At 38.7% G+C, this 20,202-nt stretch overlaps 1 protein-coding gene across 2 annotated transcripts in view; it reads right to left on the bottom strand.

Annotated features, from left to right (window-relative positions):
• Positions 1-20,202, bottom strand: part of RFTN1 (raftlin, lipid raft linker 1) — an 87,425-nt gene that overhangs the window by 18,519 nt on the left and 48,704 nt on the right. For both annotated transcript variants that reach the window (XM_085540526.1, XM_015853776.3), the window contains exons 5-6: positions 9,997-10,414; positions 6,771-6,974 (exon numbers count right to left, since the gene is read on the bottom strand). In XM_085540526.1, the coding sequence (XP_085396652.1) occupies positions 6,771-6,974; positions 9,997-10,414 (622 nt within the window). The remainder of the gene's footprint in view (positions 1-6,770; positions 6,975-9,996; positions 10,415-20,202) is intronic.

Here is a 20,202-nt window from a genome sequence, read left to right as displayed (position 1 = left end):
TCCAACACCCAACCCCTCACCCAAATCTACTTTAGGATACACAGCATATAAATAATCCTTTACTTTTCTAATGCAGGTTTCATAGAACAGCACTGAGGACTGAAAACAATCCCATGCATCACAACCATACAGAGGCATCTTAAATTTCTAAGGCAAGCTTTATACATAATCAGAGTACTGCTGGTGTATCGTGGATTCTGCTGATGAATTTCAATGTCACACTGTTGGCACAACTGCAGCTTGAGCTCTGCCCACACATTTGCCAGCAAATTAGTAAGTGATCAAAACACAATCAGCATGCGAGTGTTTACACTCTCTCATAAATCATCCTTTATGTTTCATTCTGCTGTGCATTCTACTTGCACGGTGCAGAGCTTACACATATGTGAACATTATGGCACATATGTAATGTTTTAGAAACGAATAGATGAGCTTGTGAGACTCTACAGGGAGCAGATAAACTTAACGGCACTTCCTTGTTGAATGTACAATGATTATTGTCAAAGGCTACATCCAGTCCATCCTAAAACCCGTTAATTTTTTGGCCAGGAAAGAACCTAACAGAAAATGAGAAAAACAGAAGGGGAAAACTTATGAGAGAAAGACAGCTGCAGCATACTGGTGTCTGTTCAACACAGTGATAATAGTGAAAAGCTCCATAAGAGAAACTGCTTGATGGTACTCATTAAGATCTTCCCTTAAACACAACTGAGCCTCCTCTCCATCAGTTCTTAAACTTTCCTGCCATAACTATGTCTGCCAATTCTCACACCTTCGCAGCATGTTTTTCCTTCTACAGGCTGAAAAGGGCAGTAAAGGAAAGAAATAACTGGAAGAAATAGTAAAGAATAGTCGGATCATGAATTTCATCCCATGTGAAGCATCCGGTATGCTAAGAATAACTGGGGGACAGAGGATATCAGAAAGGGAGCTAAATGCATCTTAATTTGGAGTGAAGGAACATATAACCCATGCTACAGTATCAGGATTAGCAGGAATTTTAGGAGAACTCTCATACAGACATGGAAGGGCAAAGAGTTGGACAGATGCATTGAGTCTACCTGCAACACCTGTATCTCACAGATGCTGTAAAGTCTGCAGCAACTTAGGCAACAGGCATGTGGAATTCACTAAACCTGATGGTACAGATTTATGATAGAGATGCCTACAGCTGAATTTGCTATTTAAGGTTCTATTTTACAGCAGATGGGGAAAAAAAAAATAGCTTTGCTTCATACATAGAATCATGGTTTCATAGAATCATGGAATAAGTTGGATCCGCAGTTCAGTCTCCTGCTCAAAGCATTTTCAGTGCAAGAGCAGATTGTTCATGACTTTATCCAGTTGTATCTTCGAAATTTCCAAGCATGGAGACTGCACAACTTCGCGGGCAACCTCTTACAAAGCTTGTCTATTTCTATGTCGAAAACATTTTCCCTTATACCCAACCTCTCATTTCAGTTTACATACATTTTTTCTCATCCTCCTGCCCAGCAGCTCAGCCAAGGGGCAGTATCCATGTTATTTATAATCTCCTTCAGTCCAAGCTCTCCCACAGGACAAGCGCTCCAGCCACTGACAGCCGCATTCTGCTAAATCAGCCTCAGTTTGTAAGTGTGTTCCTTGCTCCTTGTGGGGAACTGCGCAAAACTGGACACAGTAAGTTGTCTAGAGGCAGCCTTAATGAGTGTCAAATAAGGGCGGACAATCACTTTCTTTCAATTACTGGCAATACTCTTATCAATACAGTCTGATAGGCTCTTTTCCTTCTCTATGGCTATGGTATACTGTTGGTTCACCATCAGCTTGTCACTCATCGACATTGCCCAAGGTTTTTTCCAACAGAGCTGCTACCCAGACAGGCAGTCTCTATCCTGCATGTGTGCGAGGATCGCCACCTTCACAGAGGCCGAACATATGTTCTCACTGAACTTCAAAAGGCTCCTGCTGGCCTGTTATTCCAGTCTGTACTGGTCCCTCCAAACAGCAGCCCAACCCTGATGCACATCAGCTGCACCTTGTATATGATATAACCTGCAAACTTGATAAAAGCCCTCTCCCTCACCTCCTCTGCATCACCGATAAAGATGCTAAAACACAGCGCAGCCCAGGACAGAAGTTTGTGGTGTTCTTGTTACTCCAGGTGAAGTCTGACCTACTAACTACTACCCTCTAAGTGCAGCCATATAACTAGTATTTTTATCTGTCCAGTCATCCTTTCATATAGGCTGCAAGAATATTGTGGGAGACAGTGTCAAACTTCATTCTTGAAGCCACCCAGCATGACATCTAATGCTTTCCCTTCATCCACAAATCCAAACATTTTATCGCAGAAGGTAACACATTTGATGAAGTATGATTTACTTGTTACATCCATGCTGACTGTGGACAACAGATTTCCTTTTCTTCATGTGTCCAGAAACATGTTGTTTCCTAGATTGTCCCTTTGGTCTTTTAGAAGATGGGTGCAAACTTTGCCTTCCTCTGTTGTTGGAGAATTCCTCTAAGAGCTGCCTCATTACCACATCAGCCAGCTCTCCCAGCACCCTAAGACCATTCAGTCTCAGAAACTCAAGCAATCCCTATCTTGATCTTCATCCACTGCTGCTGGTCCTCTGCCATCTTGAATCTTCACTCTGAACTCCAGTGTCTGGGAGAACACGTTAATGAAGACTGAGACAAAGGAGGCACTAAGTATCTCTGCCCTTCCCAGATCTGCTGCTACTAAACCACATGCTCCAGTGCACCTACCCCTTTTATACACCTGAATCAAGATAAGGCAGATCACAACACAAACAATATTGGTCTAGGTCTAAATCTCCGCCAATTATAATGGCACTTCTTGGTAACAACACCTGCAAGGCAGATTCCTCTGTTTATCTAGCTGAATCTTAACTAACCTACCTACAAAGATCAGACAAAGCTTAGATGGTGAGCTGCATTTTCCACTGCTTCTCACGCACAGTATTTTTCTCTGGTTCTAATGTGGTTGCATTCTTTTTCTGGCAATTTCTTTTCTAACAAGATTTATCTCCAGGAACTTAGCTTAACCTATTAAATAGTCTGTAATGATTCCAAATATTAGTTAATCTGCAGGAAAGCCATAGTTAAAGCAGTAAAACAAGCCATTCTGACTTTGCAGTCTGTGTATCATTTAGCAATCTTTACTCTTGAAATAACATAACTTCACTCTTTAAAAAAAAAGAATCCTCCAAACCTAAAGGTTACAATCATTGTCCCTCCTCTGAAAATGTTCTATTACCACTGCATTTTTTATTAAGGTATCCCACTGTGCACAAAAAGCTGCTTTCACTGGTTGTATAAATATTTGATGTAGCTCTGTTGACAAAAAGCTATTTTGATGTTCTTGCTTCTGATTTACAAGAAGTATATGGGAAAAGATTTCTCCCCTTACCATGACAGCTCTTCTAGCGCGCAACAACTTTCACTGTGTTGTCTTTGAACTACAAATTCCCCTTATCTAGAAAACTAACCTTTACGCTGCTGTTGCTCTCAAAAAGAAAACGAGATATCTGAGGCTATACGTGTCACGTGATCTGAATGCTGGCCTTTGCTTCACATTTATATTCCTCTCTCCCTCTGAACCTTTTCACCTTCAGTACACACAGAGAAAATAATTCCATGCGGATGATAAAAATACCAGCCATCTCTGTGGATAAGGTGAATAAAATTGGCCAGATGCATCACTGGTTCATTTCTGTCAGCAGCAGTGCAAATAAAACAGAGATAATCCATTTGGCCCTTCAAAAACCCAACTAATTTCCACTTAGAAGCAACTCCTCTTTTGTTTCATTTGCTTGTTTTGTCTTAAAAGTCTTGTCCACGTTTTATGGATGGTTAGCTGGCTTTATCCAAGTTTGAAGGCCCAGAAATTCACAGTCACTAGAAAAATAAATACCAAATGTTTAAAGAACTGTAGTTCAAAATGACTGAAGACGATCAAGCTTATAATTGCTCTGTTAATGCATGGAAGTACAACCTTAGCTTTTAGTCTTGCACCCTTCCCATCCGCACCTACTCTCATACTGCTGACTGAAGACTTGCTGTCATAAGAAAGAAGCTGATCCCATCTGTTCAATCTTTTCTATTTTCAGTGTTATTAACTTGTACCTTGCTCTGCTTCTCACTGGAAGAGGGAATAGGTTAAGTCCTGTGATCACTTCAGATCATTAGACAGAATCAGTTATACCTGGGATTACAAGGAGTACCAGTAATGACAAGATACATGGGGTACCTCTGTATAGTTTACGAAGCGTGATTTGCAATTTTATTATATTTCTGCTTGTTATTTTCTGGTATGATGAGCAAAAAGAAACAGTTGCTATCAGTGAATTTTAAAATTCTTTTACATACAGATTATTAAAACTGTTGGCAGAAGATAAGAAACAAATTCGTATCTGCTGACAATCTGGAAATCTTTACTTGATTGGGCATTCCAAGGACAAGGGGGAGAAGAAGAAGAAAATAACCCTGCTTTTAAGTCTAATAAGCAAAGTAATGAATTCATACTTTAAGGCAAAGAGAAAAATCAGTTCCCAGAACAAAGAAATGTAATATTACCAATTAGAGAAAATATGCTAATATTACCTTGATTTGGAAAAGTATTAATCAGTGAATACACAGATCAGCTGTAAAGAGCCAGACAGGCTGCCTTAAAAGACTATAAAAAGAAAAGAAACAAGAAGCCCTCAGCCTCTTCTTTCTTCCCACCTTCTTTGGTTGTTTCACATGGGCTGGTACAAGACAGAAAAATATCTACTGCTTTGCAGTTTAGGAAAATGTTAGGATTTAAATAATAAATATTTAATTACAATTGGGATCAACTTATGGATATCCTTATCAAATATTTTTCCAACAGTGGTTTCAGTCATGGCATTTTACCTTAACTGTACTGATACCCTTTTAAAAACATTAACTTTGAGCTTTTCTGACTACTAATATTTCCTGTAACAGCGAGATGATAATAAAAATGTTTATCAACTGCTCATCTTCAAGCTCTAATCTAAATTAATCCTGAATCTCTACACTTCTATATAACATGTTGTCCTATTTGCATAGAAACATCACTGCCTTCCTCCAGGCAAATTTTATCTCTGTCTACGGGCAGTTATCTGGTACTCCTCACGGTGGTATCCAAGTACATGAACTTCCCTCAGTCCTCTGTTATATAAATGAACTTTACAAGTTTAAACAACAGAAAAATGCTGTGTTTAAAACATTTTAGAGTACACTGATAAGCAGTTTTTATTAAAGAAAACACTAAGCCTTATACAGCCAATTAGATTTGGCTCTATGAGTTGCAATTTATACACATAAAGTAATTGAGCCTGTTTTTAAATAAGTTAACTAGCAATTACAGGCCTTTCCAGGAAGCTGGATTATGAAAGCATTCCATCAACTGAACTTTAGACCTTCAATTTTTGCCGCTTGCTGCAAAATGAAAAATTAGAATTGTTATCCCCATTGGCTTTTACCAGAACCAATTGTGTTTTATCACAGGCCACAGAATTCTGACTGACAGCAAAGTAGGAAGAAGATGCTCTGGAAGCAGTTCTATAGTTCTGTGGCACAAACCCATGAAGTTTAGCAGCAGTGCCCAATCTCTGGATTACCACATCCTTTTTGAAGGATGCAAAGCAAACCAAAATTAGGTGAAAGATTCATAGCACTCACGGGATTTGGGAATAAGAATTTTAACTATGATGTGTACCAGTGTAATACTGTAAAGCAGCGGAAAGCATAGCAGTGACAGCAGAGTAGCAAGGCCCTGTGCTGCAGCAAGTAAAGATATGCACAAAGGCAGCAGCCATGAAGAAACACAGGAAGGAATCTACATACCCTTGGAAGTCGTCAGGTATGCATGGATCTCCACTGAGATACCCGCACCTCCACTGCCAATCCTTAAATGAGGTCTGGGAAGGGATGAATCCTGAATCCATCCCTTCCAGTCACTCAGGCGCATTGCTTTCACCTGAGCTCCCCTGGGTTGGCCCTGCCTTCCCACCAGTCAGCGTTTCAACCTGTGAAACAGCTACAACTAGACACCTAATTTTCCAATAAAATTAATATGGCTAAAACTTCAATATTTTTATGTTCAAGTGTTTCCCTTGGTTTGTTCTCATGGCCCCTTGGTTATGTCTCTGAAAATCCCTATTATGTACCACAATTCATTTTGTGCAACAAGCTTCAATTCAGAATCACCATGGCGGCCAGCAGTGTAGCATAGATTGACTAGAGTATTAAGCTGAATTCAGTGCTGTTAACAACATGCAAAAATCTGGTTTTTAATCTTAATATCAAAGTTGATCCATCACAGATTTGAAACTCATATCAATAAGACAAAACGAGAAGGCAATTTGGTAAAAATACTGTGCCACTGAGATGGAAATCCCTGCAAGAACTGGGGCTAGGTACTAATCAGATAAAACTAGAGCATCCTTACACCTCTAGCTTATGTAATCTGCTTTACTGTCTTAGTAACTCAATTCAGTTCACTTGGTACTGTTTAGTAAGTCCGTGTATTTCTGCAGTTACAGAAACGGCTCTGTTATGTTTGTAAAATACAACACAGGATCTCAGTTTGCCTTATCCAAATGCCAAAATATTTTCACTACTTTCATTCCGCTTCACTGAAATAGGCTGATCTAAAACAAATACTCCCCATGACCATATTAAAGCACCTCCCAAATGTCTTCTCTTGAAAGATAATGACCTCTATTAGTGGATAATGCTCTTTGTAATTTCCATACCATTTACCATTCCAAGGCTGAAGATGGCATTCACCAATGAGCCTCCTTTCCTGAAGTGATCTGTCATATGCTCCAGCCAATTTGCTTCTAAGCTGTTGACAGTCTGTCCATTCCTGGAGATCCTCATAGGGATAGTCACCGTATAATACTGGCTGCATCTCTGTGGGGTTTTGGGCTTGTTGAAGAGAGTGAAGATCTCTGTCTCTACCAAAAAGTAAAAATTGGAGTAATGCAACAACCACATTATAGTATTTCAGCTATAACAATACTGTTTGCACACAGCCTTTCACAGTTCACAAATGCAATTACTTTGGACATGCTTTTCTTTTTATGACATTCCTGCACTGCACAACAGAGCAGGATCCCCAAATCCATCACAGTATTTGGACTGTTGTTACAGTATTTGTTACTATTAATGGATTCACTGCTGATAATAAAAAATGTACAGATTTTAATACTTGAGTGCTAATGGACAACACTTCTACTGGAATTACCAGTACAAACCAAGACACGAAAGCAATTGAGTTCCATAAACTGCATTAAGTACGGCAGAAGTCACTAACAACACACGGAGTGCTTTTATTTTTTCTACTGAATGCATTTTAAAAGAGGTGTGACTGAGGACAGTTCAAATGTTATTGCAAATTTAGGAGGAACAGCGTTCAATAGATCATGACCATTAAACTAAAGTATTAAATAACTTCATTTGATAATGCAGTGGCATGGAACCAGCAAACAGCAGACAAATCTAAAGAATGCAATGAATCATAAATACAGAGACAATGCTAGGCAGTTAGTTGATTTACTCTGGGTCTGAGCCAAGGTGAGACACTGACACAAGAGCAAACGAATTATGAAAGCAGCATTGTGCATGGTCTCAAAAATGAGAGCAGAATCTGTTCCATATCTCCTCTTATCATTACAAAAAGTCACTGCTGACAGCAAACCTGGGGTTTCACGGCTCTGAAGCTGGAAGTAAATTTAAGTGCAGACTGACTACTGACTTCCAAGAGCCAAAAAAAATCTCTTCAAATAAATATAAAAAGCAAAAACCTTCGATGAAATCTATTCACTCAACAAGCTCCTCTTGTTTCCAAGTTATTATATTGTAATCTCAAGCATTAAAGAAAGCGATGTCACGAGAAATGTTAAGATTGCTCACTAACAGAAATGATCCTGACTCCCAAAACAGACTCATGTTGGAAATGGAGATCTTTCTGGCGTGTATGAAGACATAAGACTTAACAACAGCAGACTGTGGAACTGGAAATCCAGAGGGGGATGATAATTTGGGCTTTAAAAGCGTTCATTTAAATATATGTGGTAATCTTTCAGTGCTTGACTTGGTTTTGCAATCATCATTATACTGGACCTAACCACTGTTCCAGTTACTACAGCCAACAGTTTCCACCAGGCAGTCTGTCTGCTCAAGCCTGGAGAAAGACACCTTCAGGTTACTTCTAAATAGCAGAGCACTTTTGGACACAGCACTGCAATACGTGTGCCTTGTTTATAGGCAAAGTATTTTGAACAGTGTTTTGACAGCCCTTTAATAAAGGGTGAAGTAGATGAGCACTACAAAATACTCAATAACAAAGAACTGACGCATAATGAAATAACAGTTGAATAGCATTAAACCTAAACTGAACAAAATTAAGGTTCCACAAATAGAAGGAAACGTTATGGTTTTTTTCCGAAGTTTAATGCAGGGAAGAAGGAGTTCAAGAGAGATCACTTCCTATGGAACAAGCAAGGTAACAGGAAAAAAAAACCAAAAACACCTGGTACTTTCTACCTTAATGCTCTCAAGGAAGGATGGAGAACTAGTGCCAAAGGCTGAAATACATTTTCCATGAGAGGAAAAGGGAGTGCTCTAATAACAAAAAGCCATACAAAAGTAATATAGAAATCAGCAATGTTGTACAGGCAATAGATATGGGAAATCCTCCTGTAAGTGAGCTGTTTCATTTTCTATCACAGAAAAACTGCCTTCTCAGAAAGTACCTGCATAACTCACCACCAGCAACAAAAAAAAAAAGCATCAGAAATAAATAAAGCTGAACAACACTCAGAGAAAAAAAGATAAATATGGACACTAAACACACTTTTTAAAATAAAACCCTTTATCTGGTAAGACAGCAGCTGTAATAGAATCTTGAAGTGCTTTAGATAAATATTAAGGAAGATTTCAGGTGATCAGCCTCATATTATGCAGAAATACTAAGAACATGGTTACTTGCAACAGAAGATAGCTAGGTTGACTCTCTCAAGGGCAGCACAAGAAAAGAGAAAGTACTGGTCTGATTTCAGACAGAGATACCTAATTTGGAACTATAAAACTCAGACTTCTGTAACGTGTAAGGTTCTAGAATAAAATGGAAGAAATGATTCAGCTAACAGAAATGCTTTGACCTAATCCAGCTGCCCCCTTGCCCAACAAAATGTGAAACAGCACAATGAAAAGTTACTTGAGAATGATACAAATCTGATGCCAAAAAGCCTAATTACACAAAAATGCAACGGAAACCAAGACAATAGTCCAAGTCGAAATAGTCCAAGAATGCAGAGTCATTCTCAGCCCTACATTACAAAATCCCCAAAGGGCCAGGACTGTGTGACTGAATCTACATAAAGGATGAAGAACAGTGATGAAATAAAGTCAAGGACGGTACCAGCTCAAAGGAATGTAGATGGAATTTCCTTACATAGATTTATAACTTGTAAGGAAAGTAAGCAAAGCAGTAAGAGAAATAAGTGTACACAGTATCTTCTAGGGTGTAGGCAAGTAGAGGAAATAAAGGTATTTGGAAGTTTAAAAATTAAAATGGGGCAAGAATCCTTTTTCTGGTGACTTGATTTTCTAAACTACTCTGGCCTATGTCCTATTTTAAACAATTTCTGGATATACTTGATATTTATATCAAGTATCACAACAAATACAAAAATGAAGGAGTTCAGCAGAACAGCAGGAAAAATAAGTCTTTACACTCTGGCACAAGAACAGGTCATAACACAGCTGTACCTAGTTATATCAGCAATTCAGCTGCCACCTGACTTACACTCAGTTGTCATAAACTGTGTAACTGTGCTGTAATTGGTTTACGTGGTGCATCTGCTGCATCCATTCTTTGCTATCACAGAAGTAAGTTCCTCTCCTTGCCTGTACCCCTGAAGGAGCAGGGAACATAATTGGCTTTTATGTATTAGAGGTCACAGCAGTACTTACTGTCAGTAAGTGGTTTCGAGCATCGTGCTGGCGTTTCATTCTCTGCAACTCCATTCTGTGTGTCTGGCGCTTCTCTCCCACCTGGGTGCTCATGTTGTTCTTCACTGTCCTTTGCAGACTTGCAATTGGGCTCCTCAGCAGCCTGTCCTTCACCTTTCCTGCCTTCCCTGGATGTGGCACATTGGTCAGCATTCCCCTCACCTGGTGCTGGAGCACTGCATCCATTAATGCCATCTATTTTCTCACCATCCAGCGAAGCGTGATCCTCAGGGCAATTTGAAACATTTTTATTATCTCTGGATTGCACAGAGTTGTTACTGGCAGGTGTCAGAGAGGAGCTGACAAGGCAGTTCTTTTGGGAATGGTACTGAGGTATAATTCCAACAAATTTCAAGCCTTGACTTGCTGCATCTTGAATCTACAAGTCAAAGAAGATTACATTTTAACCTTCAAGCTGTCTTAGCTAAATAGAAATACAGCAAATAACACCCTTCAAGGGAGCTAAAGCATGTCATTTTGCCACATTTGTCCACTACCAGAGGAAATTGCCATGCTATATTTACATAAAAAGTTAAATTCTAGAGAAGCAGGATGAAAAGTCCCTTCAACTGTCCACAGTAATGTGAAATTGCATGCATGTGTGCACACACACACTGAGACACAAAGGGAAGAAAATGCCCACGTATTTCTTCATAAAGCATAAAGTCTTTGTCTGAAACATTCTAAATTACCAGAGGTGGTTTTACTCACATGAAGTTTTAGTTTCAGTGTTTTGCAGTCACTCGATATTACACCTTCTGCTGTATTAGGCACGTGATTATGACATTTATGCAAGGAAAAGGTTATTAATTCTCTCTGTAATATGCACCATCATAACAACAGTTGTTGTTTTTCCTATTTTGGATTCAGACACAAATGGCAAGCTTTCACATAATGAGTACATAAAAGCAAAGTTATTTTAATACATTGCACTTGGGAAGACACAGAACTCCAAAGAACAGTTGTGAGACGAGCAAAGAAGAATGAAAACAAAGGGGCTGCATTATTAATCCTTTATGTTTTAGGTAGAGGAAGAACATGAAGGAATCAGACCACAAAAGATTCAGAGAAAAAAAACATAGGGTGAGTCGTACTGAAAGACAGACAAAGCAGGAATTAACTAAGGAAAGCTTGAGGGGAAGCAGAAAGAGAAATCTACTGCAAAGACTCAGCACTACGGAGCCCCATCCAAGAGATTTTAGTATCACGCTCCTGGAACAGAGCGAAGCAGATCTGTGTGAAAATGTGTGAGGATTCATTTATCAAAATCACCACCAGAAAAGGAAAGGTTTCCATGTACTGCGTACACTTTGTATAATATAAAGTCTAAACACGCATAAATATTTCAAAAATAATGGCTTAAGAATGAAGAAATAATTTCAATTCCTGTGCATACCGTGTAATTCCAGGGAGTTAAGCTGCCTTAAGTGTTCTCTGAGGTTCAATTTATATGAACTTTCACATGAAACTGTTCAGGCTTTTTTTTTTTTTCAGTAGCCAGTGAAATACTGAACGTTACACACATCTCTACTTTGAGAGATGGAACAGAATAAACAAGAGGTAGTTTGTTTCAGCATCTTCCCTACCCAGAAGTACTTTTTTCTTTTAAATGAATCACCTACTTCCTGCTAATGCGGTAGTGTTCTAAATACACAAATGTACAGATGATACCTGATCGACTACAAGAACTTCCTCTTTCAAACCAAAGTTATACTTTCCATGTTAACTCTTTAATTTTGTGACAGCAGGAGCTTAACAGAGCTGTTCAGGAAGCAAAGGCAACAGCCTTCACAGGTGCTGGACCTGACGAACATGAGCTGCTGCCTTAACAAAAGTTCATAGCTATAACCAGAACAATAACCTCCATATAAGACTACTGCCAGCAGTATCCTTATCACATGGATGTGTGGCTACAAAGAAAGCTGGAATGTACTGGCCTTGCTCAGAAAGGTTTCTGTGAATGTCAGCAATAGATACATTCATAATACGCTTAAAGCTCCCCAACCCCTGCTGCAACTTGACAAATATTTTTCATACAGCCATTGAAAGAATTACAGATTCAGTTCATCTGTTACCACTAATCTAAACACGCATCACTACATTTGTTTGGTAGGTTGCAGGGCAGCTAATTATAGAAATTTATCTTGCACGCAACTCTTTTAGAGTGCGAGGATAGTACATATGTGGTAACATTACTGGTCCTGGAAGACTGCTTGTCAGCCCACAGCAGGTCCTCCCACACAGTGATTGGGATGAGAACAGCTTTCACAGCTACTGGAGCAACGTTATACAGTATTGGCACACACAAAGAAAACGTGTGTGCTCTAAGGAATATCTGAACCTGAGGTTTTCCTCTGGAGGCTCTTGTTCTCCAAGGAGATAGAATGAGAATTGAATAAGGGTCCAGGGGAGGGTCACAAAGTCAACTTCTTGAAAGGGTAGATAACAGCAGGACAAGGGGAAATGGTTTTAAGTTGAGGGAGGGAAGATTTAGGTTGGATGTCAGGGGGAAGTTCTTTACCAAGAGAGTGGTGAGTTGCTGGAACAGGCTGCCCAAAGAAGCTGTGGATGCCTCATCCCTGGAGGTGTTCAAGGCCAGGTTGGATGGGACCCTGGGCAGCCTGGCCTAGTATTAAACATGGAAGCTGGTGGCCCTACCTGTAGTTGGGGGGAGGTTGGAACTCAGTGATCCTTGAGGCCCCTTCCAACCCAAGCCAATGGGTTGGAAAGGGCTTCAAAAAACCCAACAATTCTATAATCTTCTAAGATGTATTAGCCTAATGGTTTAGCAGAAAGGTTACAAAAAGAGAATGTCTTTTATATCACTATATAGAACACACCATTGTACTTAAACCTATGTTTCAGATTCTCCTCAGTCCATAAGGGAGAACCAACCATCGTTTTCCATAAAGCCAATTAAACAGGAAATGTTACATCAACAGTGCAATGTGAGCTGCAGAACAACCAAGTGATGCCTCAGCAGATGCAAGCATTCTTTCTTACCAACTTCCCATATAACCATGAAGAAGCAAGCTCTCATAAAGTATGAAGCCCTAACATTTTCAAACTGCAAGTAAAAGTAATTTCACTCCTGGCATTCTACTCAAGAGTTTCATTAGCAGAGAATTTTAGTTCTCTTAAGATCCAGAATGATTTGTGCCACTCACTGTATGTTTCTATCTCCTGCAACCTGTATTTGAAATATTCTAAGTAGAAAAAAACAAAGCCCCAGATGCAGAGAAGAAGCCCTGACCTCTGTACCCTGACTGGCTGTGCCCAGCAGTGATGAGCACTTCTGCAGCGAGGCTGTTTCCATCAGCCACCTGCAAAGATCTTTGCAGCTCCACAGGCTTTCAGCCTTATCAGGTATCCCATGCTGGTACAGAGAGACAACAGTGTCTGTCTGTGCACACCACGTGCCGTGTGGGGAAAATACCTAGCAAAGGCACTGCTGGCAATCAGTAAAAGGGCGAAGTACAGGAGAAAGCAGGAGTAAAGCTGAAGTGGATGGAATGAACGCGGTGCTGCTCTGCTAGGCTCACCTAGAACATCTTCCAGACCAGACAAATACCACAATTACTTGTTTTTATGTGCCAGCTCGGAGAACAAATGGGGAAAAGTGTTCAGCAATCTGTAGTATATTACTAAATAAGAGGAAGAAGCAGAAGAAATGCATCTCCATCATGTGCCACATAAAAAAAGACAGAGATAAAAATGCCCTTACACTAAGTGATCCATATTAATTTCAATGATTTTACTGGCAGGTTTTTTATCTGTATCTTCTGGATACTACATACATGTTCTTTACATTTAGGGAAATTCCTAAAAGGAAAACTCCAACCGAACAAAACAAAATAAATAAATTCTTTTGTTCTTTCCCCAGATAGGAACAGAAACATTTTTAGTGTCTCACAATGTGTAGCTTGAATAGTATTAACCACAAAAACAAAAACAGGTCTCCAACACAAAAGACGTTGTTTAACCACAGAAGCAGAACTTCACTCATTTATTTTAATTTGGGCAAAACCCCAAGAGGGTACATCTAAATCAGCCTGTAACTGGCTTCTATCAATTTGCACTTATGCCAGTTTAAAAATAGAACCTGTTTAAAGAAGAGGTGAAATTTCATGTGTACTGAAGGCCAACGCAGCTAAAGAATTTAATATCAACCCTATAATTTGCTTGATTAGAAACCTGGCATTTTCCTTAATGGGGGGGAAAAAAAGGCAGATTTATCCTTTGCTATCTGTGAAATAAATACCAAATCTCCCACTAACTCCTGCAAGGATAAAAACAAGCAGTGTCAAATCCTGATGTCAGTTCCTTAATTGAATTTATGCCTGTGTTAATGTTTCTTAACGTCTGTAAAGCATTATTGCTTATTTTATAACTGCCTGACCACTGATTTTATAGTGCACTTGGAGAAAAGGAGCCATCAGCAGCAAGAAGCAGCGTCACTGAATGTTATGTTGAAGCAGCAAATTTATGTCCCACTTTTTCAAATCTTTCTGGTTTTGAAGGTTTCCTACCTAGTTAGAAAACAGCTGATGGTCTAATGCAGAGGCCTGTAACACATTTCAGATGTTGCCTGTGTTATTTGTAGAGTTATCAGCTCCAAAATAATCTGTTCATAGAGAGACAGATGATATTACTTATAAATACAGAAGCTCAAGGATGCAGATATCAGGCTGATGAGAATCATACACATTTGTCAGCTTCTGTAATTGCACACAGTGAGATTCTGTATGTTTGCCCCATGGGATGGCAAGCAGCAAATCAGATGCTCAGGATCAGAAAGCTCAGGATAGTATTCCATCTACAGTAATAAACATAGGAAATAATGCTACATCATTTAACAATGAGAATCTCTGTCTTGGATAAGGATTTTCAAATTGTTGATTTAATATGACAAATGCCAGGGATTTCTCTAAACTCTTGTGCACCAGGAGCTGGAATTTGTCAGCATGCATTCAGAGTAAGGCAGTTTTACTAATGTCATCAGGACAATTCAATTAGTAACAGTCCTAAAGCATCTGGATAGGGAGCTAGGAGATAGGGTTTAGTAGTTTCCTGTAGGTATGGTAAAGGGAGGACGGTTGGACTAGATGATCTTATAGGTCCTTTCCAACCTTGTGATTCTATGATTCTATGATAAATGGTCCCAAGACTTACACCTCCTGAAGCTCTGGATGAAAGCTACCTTTAAAACTCTGTCATTTGAAGAAAACGTTTCATTAATAGGTATGCTATACATCTCGTGATTAGCAGAGTACTGAAAAAAAAAAAAGTAGAGCTAAAAGGGGACTGCTGCTGATACAAAAAGAACAGAAACAAACCCCATTTGGAGGAAGGACAACATTCAGCAGCGGCAGTGAACTGACTTTCTGATGCATGTAGCTAGCTCTGCAGTGAGCTAAGGGAAAGGCTGCTAATTAGTCCCACTGATGGGAAAACATATGGCCTTTGAAACAATAGTTCTGAAACAATTCAGCTCAGAGCTATCTAATACTTTTTTAAACCAAACACGAAGCACCTCAGCTAATAAAATAAATGCTTGCCAGCCTGTTTGCTTGTTGTTTTTAAAAGAATAATGTTAGAGGCACTAGATTTTGTAACGCACACCAGAAACAAGATCACTGTATTCTTCTACCTTCTTTTCGGGATTCAATCAAACCCCTCTGACAACAGACACCACACCAGGGATCTTGAAGCAAAAATTGTTTTGCTGTTTGAGAAGAGTACTGTGTACTTGCATGACAGGAGCTGGAATTGGAAAAGGATGTCTGAGACTACAGTTCTCCAGCAGTGTCCCCCTTCATTACTACTTAGTAGTACACGTTTCATTACAAATACTAGTTTGTTCCTTTCTGAAAACAGATGTTTAAAATTAAGACAGGCTTTTAGTTTGCCTCTGACATCTACTGCAGATCTCACAAGCTCCTTCCTGAGAAGGCAGCAATACCCATCAAGTGTTCACTGCTTATTTTAAAATCAACTAGGCTTAACGAATGTTCTGAAGGAGGGTTTTATTTATTACTGAACAAGTCAAAACTTCTATGACTTTTTGGAGATGCACTTTGCATCTTTGGCAGCTACAAAAAAAAGGTTAACTTGGCTAATCAAATAGCAAAGCAGCAACTGCTTTGTATCATTTCTCCATCCTTCTGCTCTGAAATTCTGCTTCAGTATTTGTAGATTTCCAAACCTCGTAACCTTTCTGACCGGGATACTCTGTCACTTAAGCCTGTACTTCCTACACATTTTTATCCTTTCCCAGTTAATATTCAACCATTCAATTCTGAATTTGATAAAGATAGTTCCTGCTCATGTAAGTATAAGTAAATATAAGTGTAGCTTATAGAAAGAAAGTATATTTGTATATCCATATGCATGCTTTCAAATCACCAATTATTTTCACTATCAATTACATCAAAATAAGTCATTGAAGACAAGACACTGGGGAGATGCTATGAAAAGTGTAACCATAATCCCAGATCATTGAGTCTTCCTCTAAACAGTGTTTTTGACATTATTTAAATTAATAATTCCTATGAAAACCTTGATGAGACTTTCACCACTTAGGAACTTTAGTTAAGACTATTGGAAAGAATTTGGTAGACCCAAGAGAAAATTAAGAGTTTAAGAACAAAACCCAAAGACAAAAACAGTTTCTGCAGTAAACAACCCCTTCAAACAGAACCACTGATCTGACACTGAGCTCTCGCTGCGTTTGTGGTAGAGCGGAACAAGGCACTGAACAGGGAAAAGAAAGCAAGCTTTGCAGTTTTACAACACGCTCATTGGGAGTAGATTCTGCAAATGAGAACTGAAAGGTACAAACAGAACAGGGAAAAATGTAATTAAGCAAGAATCTCCTGCAACCTACTGTTACATTGAATAAAACAGAATATACACTCTTAAGACAGCACTGCCAAGAGAGATTAAGTGACAGCAAGCTGTATGTCTCCTGCTACCAGAGCCAAGAAGGAGACTAGAGGAACCAGTTACAATTCCTCTTCAGCTTCTGTCAGTTGCATGCTCCCTTCTGAGAACAACACAACTGTACTAAATGAACAGTGTAGGGAAGTGCAAGCACACTTGTTCCTTTCAGTGTGCATATCATCTCAGGAGATTACAACTCCTGAAATCGTACTATATCAGCGCCTGTGGCCTTGTGTGCAGTGATTCTTCTCAAACTATTCTCTTATTTTAGCATCTGCTTCCTCACTGAGCTGGCAAAGGAAGAAAATTGTTGGACACAGGCTATAAAGGTTCAGTGACTACAGTACTTGCCTAAAAGCCAATCTAACATACTGTCCCATTTTTGCCCTAGAACTTTGAAAGGAAATCATTAATTTATTCACACCATTTAAAATATGGGAACACACAGAACCATGGGATCCCTAAAAACTGCGGTATACCAAAAACCTGGGATAGACTGCTACAGAACAGCCACCTAAGTTCATTCAGTGCAAATGCTAGATATACACTACCAAAAAAGCATCTGTTGAAACAGTGTCTCAAAGCCTTAATCTAGGTGCCATTCATCTAACTTAATCTAACCACCATTTTCCAAATACAGTTTCAAAATGGAGGCCAAGACTTGCATCTGAATCCTTCAGAAGAAACTCAAAAACTAGTGGTTGAAAATAAGCAAAGGAAGAAAATAAAGATGTTCAGAGATGGATGGTTGGGTTTTGTATCTGTCAATCATTTCAGCTGGATGAATGTTTGTAAAACACCAGAAGACATTCCTTTCTCTTGACAGTAACCAACTTGCAGCAATGCTGGTTTAGTGTATCTCTTCCCTAAGCAATAAGAAATCAAAAGGTTCAGGACTTTAAACATTCAGGTTTTAAATACAAAGAATTCAGTCTGAGACTTATGGACTTCACTTTTTTTGAGCAGGGAACGCTTTCTTTTATCTTTATATAAACCAAAGAGTGTTTCTTTTAAACCACATAGTTTCATCAAACCATCTGTTACTCGTAGCCAAAATTACAATTTGAACAATTTGCCCATATTTTATTTTAGCACAGTATAAAATATTATCATGTTTATTATTTTAAGGTTATTTTCCCACCAGACAGAAGTGGGATCATTAAAAACATTAGCTACATACATACTTATCAACATCTATTTTTGTCTTGGTCAAGGGGACAGCTCTAAAAGCTGCTGGGGGCAAAGGATTATAAAAGCACAACCAGGCTCCTGGGAGAGTCCTGAAAATAGTTTTGCAGTGTTCATGGAAGATACGTATCAACAACACTCTTACATGGCTTCGTCAGAAGAACAGAAGTTGAAAGAAGCTTAACCAGGAACAGATGTTTCCCTTCACACCAGGCTGTTTAAAATACAGAATGTGCTATTTTTTACCATTTCTTTTTATATATACACTTACACAACGTTAACAAAATGCACTTTAATAAATATTATCACAGCAGATCACAAATAACTGAACCACCAATGTTAGCTGCTTCATGGCTGTATCTAAGATCCAAATACTTACAAATTAAATAGGGGCTCTGTTTGTACTGGGGAAAAAAAAACACAAAACCAAAACACAAAAGCAGAAAAAGTGCTCCAAGATGGTTTTCATTACAAAGTGCCAAAGGAATAACTTCTGTATTGTTCTTCTGCAAACACTCTGGAGAATGAAGGTTTGGAGTGGGATTTTTTGGTTTGTTTTAAGGATGGAACTGATTTTAAAAGAGGTTGAGATCACATCTAGATAATGTAATCCTAGGTAATAAACAGCACTCCAGAGCTGGAGTTATTCTCTAGCCATCGTAGTACATCTGAACTGCTTTGTTCATCTGAAGAACTATCCTATGAGCAATATTAAAGATTCAATATTTTCCCCTTTCTATCTTCTACTGCCACCTGTTCTGAATGTATCTCCTGCAGGAAATTTCTGAACAGGTCAGCTAATGTATATTTACGACATATACATATATATTTATATATCCATCTAACGAACCTTGGGCTTAACAACGCAATTGGAGACTTCAGAAATAATACCCTTGTAAGACTGCCGTAACACAGACAAGAAGTCCACAAACAGCCTGGCACTCTTCAGAACACACAAGCTTTGTTCCTTCTCAGAACGCAGAGATTAAGTGATAAAGAATCAGAAATAAAAAGAGTCAAAAAAATGTGAGAAATACTAGAACCAGTATTCTTCTTCATAATTACAAAGCCCCCAAAATTCTAAGATTTGTAATTTTCACATACACAAACTGTATGCTTTTGTATTCCCCTTTTGCTTACCATACTGTTAGAAGCACAAAATACCTATAAAAGTATAAGTATGTAATTTTCTGGACAAATTCACTCTATGACACTTCTCATTTTCCATACCCCAACCTAGTTGGATGCTCAAGATAGTTTTAAAACTCCGAAGTTAAGAGTTCAAAATCATTTACCATCACTTCCACAAACTACATGGATACGTGCTTTGTTTTGACTATATATGACAAATGTTCATTCTGATGTGAGTAAACACAGGAAATAAGTGGACAGTCAAATCTGGGCTCAATCACCCTTGTGACTGGGAACATCTACTGAGAAGATTTTAAAAGCTCATGAGAATTCACAGGCATCTTGGTATTATACTATGGCAGAAACAGCTGTCTTTAAATAATCCAACACTGTTTCTATCTAGCAACTTAAAAGACACCGGAGAACGAGCCTCTCTTTGACCAGTGATACGTATGCATGTATATACAGTTATTTGTATGTTTATAACAGTATGGCAAGAAAAATGAGAGTGCAAAAGTCTCCAGTTTCCTATGAAAATTTGTATGTGAAAGACCCTTTCAATGCAGTGCAACCTTCTATTTGCCATTACATTACATTCAATGAGCTAGAAGCATTCTCCAGGTTAAATACTGTTTCTACTTCATCATTCTTCTACATTTAGAAGAGTTACAGAAGAAAAAAAAAAAGTTTATTACCTACGTTGTATTCCATTGCAAAAATGTTTTGTGTTTGATAGGAAAAAGCAGGTACTATTCAATACAGCAATTTCAATGCAACAAAAATGTGTTGAGAAAAGTTATTAAAATGGTATCCTTTCTCAAATTCCATGTAAATGATACATGCTCAGTGGTGCATAATAAAATTATTTTTCTCAAAGTAATTTGTTCTAGTAAATTCATTGAAAAT

This window comes from Coturnix japonica, chromosome 2 (assembly GCF_054131305.1).
Source record: "Coturnix japonica strain WE chromosome 2, WE-NBRP24, whole genome shotgun sequence".
Classification (NCBI taxonomy): domain Eukaryota; kingdom Metazoa; phylum Chordata; class Aves; order Galliformes; family Phasianidae; genus Coturnix; species Coturnix japonica.
This window is presented reverse-complemented; position numbering and strand designations above follow the sequence as displayed.